Source organism: Chanodichthys erythropterus, chromosome 2 (assembly GCF_024489055.1).
Source record: "Chanodichthys erythropterus isolate Z2021 chromosome 2, ASM2448905v1, whole genome shotgun sequence".
NCBI lineage: Eukaryota > Metazoa > Chordata > Actinopteri > Cypriniformes > Xenocyprididae > Chanodichthys > Chanodichthys erythropterus.
Window position 1 is genome coordinate 26,143,080 of NC_090222.1, and position 10,744 is coordinate 26,153,823.

General features: G+C 34.4%; 1 protein-coding gene across 1 annotated transcript; it reads left to right on the forward strand.

Annotated features, from left to right (window-relative positions):
- Nucleotides 1–1,605: 1,605 nt before the first annotated feature.
- Nucleotides 1,606–6,186, forward strand: zgc:194210 (uncharacterized protein LOC794982 homolog). Its single transcript, XM_067406704.1, has 14 exons — nt 1,606–1,947; nt 2,215–2,276; nt 2,452–2,484; nt 2,570–2,623; nt 2,771–2,830; nt 3,003–3,038; nt 3,220–3,264; nt 3,340–3,378; nt 3,468–3,509; nt 3,665–3,709; nt 3,824–3,865; nt 3,962–4,039; nt 5,307–5,642; nt 5,735–6,186. Exons 1-14 carry the CDS (start codon nt 1,940–1,942, stop codon nt 5,956–5,958), a joined length of 1,104 nt encoding a protein of 367 aa, XP_067262805.1. The 5' UTR covers nt 1,606–1,939; the 3' UTR covers nt 5,959–6,186.
- The last annotated feature ends 4,558 nt before the right edge of the window (nt 6,187–10,744 follow it).

Here is a 10,744-nt window from a genome sequence, read left to right on the forward strand (position 1 = left end):
TCTTGTTTAAGTGTTTCTTAAATTGTTCTTACGTTTGGTCTTGTCTATTAGTGAAATAATACGATGTTGAAGACTAGCTCTGTAGTGGAGGCTGAACTCGTATTTGTCCTCTGCCTGTGTTCAGTGTGAAGAGTTAAAATCTAAATATCTTACTGTATTGTAAATTCATTTAAAGTTTGCAATAGATACTTTTTGCAGAGATTTTTTTTGTTTTGTTTTTGTTTTATAAATCATTTAAAAGAGGAAATATATTGTTTAAGGGAAAAAAGACCATGTCACTTGCTTTATTCAGCTGTACGTTTATTGCAGCCTCTAATACAGTGAATGGTATGTTTGAAGTCAGATGGGAAAACAGAGGCTACCTCACATTTCTATTGAATTCAATAAAAAAGGGGAAAACGATGGTTGGCTTTCGTTGAAAACTAGGTTTAATTTTTCGCCTAAAGTTTTTTTTTTTTTTTTTTCGCATTCCGCTATGCTTCTCCACTAAGGCGAGACTCGACTAATTCACCACAGATTTAAACACTCTTGTTTTTTATTACCTGGAATTTACTGGTATTGGCCAGTACGATATAAAAACTATTTTGAGGGGGAAAAATATTTTACTTATTTTAAATAACATTTTTTAGCATTAAAATGACTAGAAACATTACAATTAAATAGACAAATACATAGTTAATGATGCCATTTAAATTTGTTCGAAGGTGCCAGAGCATTTTGAGCTGTTAAGTTTTAGGTTTTTTGAGGAGATGGGTTTTTGCACGGTTGTGGCATAGCAAAATTTAGCCCTCCAACACGTTAGACCAGGGGTGTCCATTCTCGGTCCTGGAGGGCCAGTTTTCGGAGTTTAGCTTCAGCTTGCCTCAACATACCTAACTGGAAGTTTATAGAATGTTTAGTAAGACCTAGATTTGTTGGTTCAGGTGTGTTTAATTGGGGTTGGAGCTGAACTCCGCAGGACAGTTGCCCTCCAAGAGCAGGATTGGACTCCCCTGCGTTAGACCTTCTTTCTCGAGCTTTTTCTGCCATCTAGTGTTCATGTAATGTTATATGAAATCTAGTGGAATGTTTTTTGTTTCCATCTTTAAGATATTTTTATATTATACATTTCAACAAAAGAGAAATTTTACAAATGTTATTCTGTACATAGGTTGAATATAGGTACGGTGAGACACTTAAACTTAATCCATTATATGTTTCTTATTAAGCTGCTTTAACATTGTGCATATTCTTCCAATACTAAAAAGTGAAATCATGCTGACATAGTTTTAGGGGGTGCACAGTTCCTTACCCTAACCCTAGTTAAGTCTAGAAGGTTAAACCATTATTTATTACAATTTGAAATTTGTTGTATTTAAAATAAATAATTGTCTCTACATTAAGGTGTCATGGTTTGCTGGAAAATTTTGTGATTGAAATTGTGGGTCTGTGTGTGCTTGAGGAAGCATCTTAAATTATATTATTTAAAACTGCTTTATCTGTATATTATATGAAAAATTATCAGGTGTCTAACTTTACCTCATCTTTTTATAATCACTTTTGAATAGACAGAGTAGATCAATATTAATATATTGTTTTTATTTATTTATAAAAATCTGTAACTTTAAAACCACCTATGTGAAGTCTATAAGGTAGCTTAAATGAAAAGCCTTTAATCTAAAGGTTTCCTATTTCTTCACAATGACACAAACAAAATCCTTCAGTGGATCTCTGTGAAAGGAAGGAAATGCCATGGGGTAAATTCAGCCATGCATCCCCTTATTATTTTAAAAACACACCTGCCATTCAGAGCAAAACGGGTCTTTGCTGGTTTCTCAGGCCTCATCTCCAGTGTCTCTGTAACTGCTCATCTATGACCTATTGTCCAGATCAGTGACCTGCACTGATATAAAGCCACAAATGACACACAAGCCCTTTAGAAAGGACATCGGCACTCGATATGAAGCTGTAAGTTACCAAACTACTCTCTTTTCTTCTTCTTTTTGGGTTTATTTAGTCAAGATATGTTTAGTCAGCATTTTCCACCATAAAATACAAGATCCGTGTTACTAGTGTTCAAATATGTAGGGCTGTTTTATGTCTGCTGGTGTAAAATTAATGACATTGAATGATGAGAGTGACAGCTCAACAATATTAAATATGTGTTTATGTTTCATTTACATTGACATTTGGAAAATGTTGTAATTTTCCCTCTCGTTCTCTCTCCTGGCTCAGCATCAACAGCTCCCTGACTGTTCTAGTCTTTATAAATGCTGTGTATTCAGCAGCTATGAGAGGTAAATCGTCATGTTATTTGTGCTACTATGGGTTTGAGATTTTACACAAAGTTTTAGACAATATATTCTAATTATGACTGTTTAGAACAATTATATATTTGATTATAGTCTATTATATTCTAAAATAAATCATAATGAAATCATTTTAATTGTATTTATTCACTATGCATTTTAGAAGGGAGTGAAGATTTGTTACGTTTCCTGAAGGGTGAGCATGTTTAATGAATAAATTGAATAATTTTAAATTCATGTTAATTTTTACTTATTCATTCCCGTTTTGTACATTGTCTCAGATGCATTTGAAATGAATCTGCCTCCTGTCCACACTGAATCACCACAGCTCTCAGGTCTGTGAATTGTTCCTTCAGTATGACCTATGATTCTGTTGTATGGAAGTGAAGGAAAGTGCTATTAATCCTCTATATGAGAATCAGAAAACAGTCAGCTGTGCTATTGGTTATTGGGTTCTGACCTCAGGAGCCCTTTTTCCTTAGAAATGGATCTAACAACAGTGAGGATTCTGGATCCTGTGCATCCAACAGATCCGACTGCAGGTGAGTGATTAGACAGTGGATGCAACAGGGAAATCATGATCATGTATAGACAACAAAAAAATGATATAGGCTAATATTCAGACCTGTATGTTTGTTGATTTAGGTAATCACTGATAAAAGTGACCTAGCTAAAAGTATGTGACTGTTTACAGACTGTTTACTCTATTTACAGAATGTGAAGCCCCAGAAACAGTTGTGATCTCTGCTGGTATTTTTTACTTACTTTTATTTATTACTTTTAAATGTAAAAAAAAAAAATTATATATATATATATATATATATATATATATATATATATATATATATATATATATATATATATATATATATATATATATATATATATATAAAATATGTGTCTAATAATGTATTTTATTTATTTATTTTAGACTTTTCCAACACAACTCCTGAACCAAACTTGGTACAGCCTGCAGGTAAATGAACAATTCATGCTATCCAATTTATTTGGATTTTTAAATTCATGACCTCTCTAACATGTCTTTCCTAAGATGTTGCTGAAGAGAGATCCATTGAAAGCAGCAACTCAGGTGATCAGGAAAACAGATGAGAGTAAAGTTAAAGATAATAGGATTTATTACTTAGATATTTATTATTTCTTAATTTCCTTTTTAAACAGACAGCAGATTAGCTGAAAGAGCATCAGCAGAAGACAGCAGAGGTACAGGCCTGCATTATATTCATTATAGTTGTGCATGCATGAATGAAACTCTTTTTTTCAAAGCCTGTTAGATTATCAAAACATTTTAACACTTGTTAGTTATTTGACAAAAACAATCCAGATATTTTACTGATTTAAAATGCTGTTTGTTTCAGAGGGTGGCAACTATAAGAGGTTACAGCTGAGAACCACACTTATAGGTAAGCTGTAGGATTTGATGTGATTGTTGGAGTAAACAATTTGTCGCCATGCTAAAACTTCTGTTTTTATACTTTTATCTGTATACTTAATCACTTACACGCTCCTGTCAACAGACACTCAGAAAGCATTACAGGAGCGTTATGCAAACTCAGCAGGTAAGCAATAGTTCCATCAGTTCCTTAACTGAAGACATATCTGCTGATGTGATATACTGTAATATTAAAGATGATTTTTCTTGCATCTTAATATAGAGAGTATGAGTATGGACAGGTCTGACATGGACACAGGCTTGAGTGAGAGCTCCAACAAACAAATCCATAAAGCAATAGGTATGTAGTTTTACAAATGTGATCAAATCTGCCAGTTTTTTAAATAAATTGAAAAAGTAACAGTAAATACATTTATAATCTTCTTTTAAACTTTCTATTCATCAAAGACTCCTGAAAAAAATATATCACGGTTTCCACAAAAAATAATAATGTTTCTTGAGCAGCAAATCAGCATATTAGAATGATTTCTGAAGGATCATGTGACACTGAAGACAGTAATAAATTAAATTTGAAAAAAATATTAAAAGAAAACAGTCATTTTAAATTGTAATAATATTTTACAGATACAGTGTTACCTGTTTTTATTTTTTTATTTTTTTATTTCTTCAAAATAGATGCAGCCTGGTGAGGATAAGTACGGAAGAGGATTAGGGCCAAGCAATAATAAAAAAATAAAACCATCTCGAGATTAAAGTTGTTAAATTTCGAGAAACAAAGTCGAGATAAAATGTTGAGAATAAACTCGTTAAATTACGAGAAAAAAACTCGTTAAATTTTGAGAAAAAACATTAAATTTCAAGAAAAAAAGTCGAGATAAAATGTTGAGAATAAACTCGTTAAATTACGAGAAAAAAACTCGTTAAATTTCGAGAAAAAAGTCAAGATAAAATGCTGAGAATAAAGTCATGAAATTACGAGAAAAAAGTTGTTAAATTACGAGAACAAATTCGTTAAATTATGAGAAAAATGTTACATTTCGAGAAAAAAAGTCGAGATAAAATGTTGAGAATAAAGTCATTATTATGAGAAAAAAGTCATTAAATTACGAGAACAAATTGGTTAAATTACGAATTTGTTCTCATAATTTAACGACTTTTTTTTCGTAATTTAATGACTTTATTCTCATAATTTAATGACTTTATTCTCAACATTTTATCTCGACTTTTTTCTCGAAATTTAACGAGTTTTTTCTTGTAATTTAATGAGTTTATTCTGAACATTTTATTTCGACATTTTTCTCAAAATTTAACAAGTTTTTTCTCGAAATTTAACAACTTTAATCTCGAGATGGTTTTATTTTTTTATTATAGCTTGGCCCTAATCCTCTTCCGTAGGATAAGAGACTTCTTTCAAAAACATTTTAAATTCTTACCAAACCTAAACATTTGAATTGTGTTTTTTGCTCAATGTGACTTTTAGCTATAAAGCTAACAGACATGGAATAAAAGCCATAAAACTTAAATTTCGAATCCACAAGGATTGTAAAGTTAATATCTTTTTCTGTATTTTTTACTGAATATGTGCTTCATCTTATAATTCTGGGCAGTGATGAAGGACATTAGTAGTCAGGAAATGGACAGACCCGAGGAGAACGGGAGAAACCGACCCCCCAGGATCCAGAGGATGTTAGAAAAACAGAACGGTGCGGTCACAGACTTTATGAAAGAGATTCATCCCATAATTCAGAGTTATGCCAGTAGAATGAACCTCAAGGACCAAGCTGGTAAACCACATGATGCTGACAAACACCAGCAGGAGAGCCACAAAAAAGCAATGGATTTAGACAGCCCAGAGTTTGTGGACACCCCTGATAGACCAGACCTTGATACTGACAGTGAAGAACGTGGTGGTATTCATGGAAGATCTCAGAGACAAATCTCAGGTCAGTCCAATATAAATCCTCCCATATAAATTTTATTGAGAAATAACCCGACAATCACTGTTAATGAGACACTCTGCTTAAATAATACGCAGGAATTAAAGCAAAACTAAACTATGCTGCTAAGCAGGCCACACTGGACGACAACACGGAATTGGCTGATCTGATCCCAGGATGCACAGAAACATCTGTTGAACATCACATGGAAGAGAACATCAGTCTGGATGCCCCTAATATGGACCAGGAGATTCAAAAGGACACAATGAGCTATCAGAACCAGCTGAGGAAAATATGTCCCACCAAGAGTGTACGAGCATAAAAAAACCCAAGAGCACAGCTGGATTTAGATAGTCCAGAAAGAGTGAACAGTGAAGTTTTGAGAGGCTGGAAGATCAAGTGGCAGTTCCTCTGTAGAAAATCATGTACTTTTGTAGAACATACTTTCTTTTTTCTCTCTTTCTCTCTCTCTCTCTTTTCGACAGTATTATTTTAATGTCATTTTGATTGGATATATTTTTGTTTGTTTGTTATTGCATAAATAAAATAATCAGAGTTTTATGATATTGTGGGATGTGAGTTTAATTGATGTTTATGATTTTGAAACAGTCTCCTTTTGACACTGCTAATGCTAATTAGGCATTTTAGTGAGCAGAGAATAAAATGTTAATGGTATTTTTAAAAAAATTACACAGTTTTTAAAATAAGTTGATTTTAAAAAATATTCTAAGTTAATTTTCTAAAATATTGTATATTAAAGGTGATAGAGAGGATTTTTTCGTCGACTGAGAATCCAAAGACTGTTACTGAGTTTTTTAAATGAGCGCATGCGTAAGAACAACCCCCCCCTTCGAAGGAACGCCTCCCAAAACTCGTAAACACTCATATTGGAACTTGAGTGTTTACCACCGGCATTCGCTGTGTTGTGTTAGTGGATTCATTATGTCGGACTCACCGCAGGTAACTCATAATCTGCAGTTGTTACTCCTGTCTCAGGACAAAAACATTGCATGCGGCGCCTGTAGAGTGTGGAAAGTTACTGGAGCGCGCACGTCTCTGACAAGGAACGTAATGGCATTGATTGACAAGCCAGTGATTGACAAGTTTTTAAGGCCCTACCTCATGCACAGATGATGTATATTTATGTTATTCCTTTCAGTGCACCTAATAAATAGTCTTTTATCAGTTAGTAAAGACAGTTTCAATAATATTGCAAAAATGTATAAAACAAAACATCTTCTTTAGCACCTTTAAGCTTTATGTCCTAAGCCTATGTTGCTAGATAGATCAATAGATTAGATAGATAGATAGATAGATAGATAGATAGATTGATAGTTGTATAGACTGATAACAACAACAACAATTATTATTATTGCTTTCAGTGTTCTCCTTCCCAGTATTTACTATTTTGTAATACTTTTACATTTCATTACTCATTACTTTTGACTAAAGAGATTTCCTGAGCTTTCCATTGAAGAGTAATATCAGGTAATTTGGCATAAGGATCCTAATTATTAAAAGTGACATTTTCAAAAGTGTCCCACTTTACCAGTGTTCACCTTAAGTAGCAATACGTATGACATAAGACACCGACTTTAAACATCCTCCATGTGCAGTTAATGGCTGCTAATGTTCCATTCATTCCACTGAACTGATTTGTGTCCCACTGACAGTATTTTAAAAGATTTAAATGGCTTTTTTTAGGTCAGAGGTTAGCAACGGTGCTTTTTCTGCTAAATTTAGTCCCAGGGCGCACAGAGCAGCTTGCTGCGAGTCTATCATTGATTTAACACAGCCAAATGATTAAATCTCTCAGCGTAGATTTAGACAGACAAATAGAGGGTATTTATCAACTATGACAAGACAGCTCGCAGCTCTATAGACTCGATGGTGATGAGTGTGTCTAATACTTCGGCCAGATCCACCTTTCCTATCCGTTTATCAGACAGATTCTGCTCTCTTCTCCATTTATCATATAGATCTCATTCCCACGGGTGCTTATTTGTCCTACGGTGTTGATTTTGGTGGGTTTTCACAATCAGCGTCCAACTGACTGTATATGCAAGGAGCTTCAGGTACCATTGGCTCGATGCCGTTCTGTCGGGGTCATAAATCATGCTGTCTCTCGACTATGGCAGACTTCATCAACTCTACCAGGCCTCGGAGAGTCTTTTTCAGACTCGTAATCGTGACAGAGATGTCAGCATGTCTAAAGAGATTTACAAGAGACTCTCACTCAAAGCAATTGTGAAATAACAGCCTCACTCACAGCTGCACGGCTGGTCCAGCAGGCCTATCGATCTCTGCACTGCAATACTGAAGACACATTAATCTGCAAAAAGACCATCAAATTACTACAAATCCTGTTGAATGAGAGACATGGATCATATGAAACAAAACTTCCTATCAGGCTGTTATGAAAAGCATTAATGTGGTCAATCTACATGTTAAAGTCAATCTACAGTACTTTGTTGTGTAATGTTGATTACCACAAAAATGTATTTATCTTATCACTCATTTCCTACCATAAAAATATCAAAAAATTATTTTTGTGAGTGGATATGCATTGCTAAGGACTTAATTTGGACAACTTTAAAGATGATTTTCTCAATATTCTAATTTTTTTTTTTTTGCACCATCAGATTTCAGATTTTCAAATAGTTGTATCTCGGCCAAATATTGTCCTATCCTAAGAAAACATACATCAATGGAAAGCTTATTTAAAATTTCAGATGATGTATAAATCTCAATTTAAAAAAACTGACCCTTGTGACTGGTTTTGTGGTCCAGGCTTACATTTCTGCTTTTAAAACCAACAAAAATTGGCCCCTTTCACTTTCATTGTAAATGATTCACTGTAACTCGATTTTGGTCCCTTCTTCTTTAATGAAAATGACGGACAAGTCGAAAATGTTTTTTGTGGTAAGCAACATTATGCCACAAATGCTGTCAACTGAGTTTAACATGTATTTAACCCAAAATATTCCTTTAAAGCATCCTTTAAAATGATTTAAGGCCTTGTAACAACGTTGAACAGATCTGGTACTCATGGCAATCACCCAGTTTAAGGAGTCATGCTGTATGTTGTCATCTCATTCGGCTTTACAGCAATAGTTCCCACGTGTGGAAGGTGACAAGGGGCAACTGATCTGACACATCAAAGCCTGTCGGTTCAGTATAACACAAACAATGGACATCGGCATATTGTAAAGTCATGCAAATCTGTCACTTTTTGATAGTAAGATAATTATTTCAACCTTCACAGTCTCCCAATCTACCTTCCAATACTATGACACTGCTCATGAAAAAAGATGTTGATCCGTTACGCATCTTGTGTGCATTAAATCTATCTCCAGAAAGATCTATCACTTGGATGAAGCCTTTGGGACAGCACAGTGCAGCTCCAGTGTCCTGTGTATAAATATGTGTCTGCACAGGTATTTTATATGTGAAGCTATACAGTAAATCGGGAAAGCAGACGATTAGCAAGTACTCAATCTCTTTATAGACCAAAAATAGCCTTTAAAAAAAGACATGTGGGTTTTTTTTTATGGGTCAATGTTGTCAACCCTGTCCAAGAACACCAACCACGGTGCTCTACATTCTTCAGATTCCTCATTTATAGAGGTTCTGTCCTGGGACTTGAGCCCTGTAAAACCAAGTGCTTCACTGAGCACCATCAGCACATCCAGCTGGTCGTAGGCCATGTCGGATACACAGACCTGAATGCGGTTTGATGTTGAATATATTTAAGCCACATATAAAACAAGTCAATAATAGTTTGTTTCATATTTCATAAAATTGGAAAATTGTGGGGATCTATTTAAATCTCTCTGAGACACAACTCACCGTTTTTTTTCCCCATTTAACCAAAATCAGTCAAATAAGGAAATTTTCCTCTCGACTGTGGTTGTCTGCTCTTTTTGTCCCTCTGTTTTTACTGTTCTCTTTATCTCTCTGCCACTGACTTCTCTCTCATAAATAAAAAAAATAATAAAAAACTAAACAAAACTTGTGAACAAAGATGCTTTTAACCTGCCATGTGTAGTTAAGGATTTTTCTCCATATGGAGCCCAAACAAACGGTTGAAGGTCAAAATTACAGTTTACAGTGATCCCAGACGAGAAATAAGGGTCTTATCTAGAGAAACTATCGCTCATTTTCTAAAAAAATATTTAAAAAAAAAAGTTTTAACCATAAATGCTCATCTTGAACTAGCTCTCTTGTTCTCTATTTGAATTCCAGCAGTGTAGACACAGCTAAGTGTATTACTGCCCTCCACAGGTCAAAGTTTTAACGAAATTGTCATATACAATATGCTAGTGCAAGTATATAACAATTAGTTCAAACTTTAACCTGTGGAGGGCAGTAATACACTTAGCTGTGTCTACACTGCCGGAATTCTAATAGAGAAGAAGAGAGCTAGTTCAAGATGAGCATTATTGTTAAAACATATGTAAGTTTTTTTTGTTTTTTAGAAAATGAGCGATGGTTTCTCTAGATAAGACCCTTATTTCCCATCTGGGATCGTGTAGAACGCTTTGCCGCAATGAAACTAATTTTGACCTTCAACTGTTTGGGCTCCACTGAAGTCCACTATATGGAGAAAAATCCTGGAATGTTTTCATCAAATTTCTTTTCGACTGAAGAAAGAAAGACATGAACATCTTGGATGACATGGGGGTGAGCAAATTATCAGGAAATTTTAATTTGAAAGTGCACTAACCCTTTAACCACTTTGCGATAGAAAAACGCTGGATTGTTAATAGGCTAACTGTTACTTAAATTAATTTTAGTGTATTGAATTCACCCTATTTAGTGACCATCTTGGACAAATCGTGTCAGTATTTTGTGTGGGTTGTTTTTTGCATATTTTATATCGTTCGCTGCGCTAGTAGATTGCAAACAAGTGACTTTTTGTGTAGTGAGTTGAATCATTCACTCAAACGATTCGTTCTGAACACTGATTCATTCAGGAACACCATTACCGTGTGTGTTGCTCGGAGATAGGCGACGATTGGTTCTGTCAACTGGTTTGATTTGGCGGAGCTAAAGTGGACAAAGTAACTGGGCTTATTGTGTCTTAAAAGGTAAGTTATACATATTTC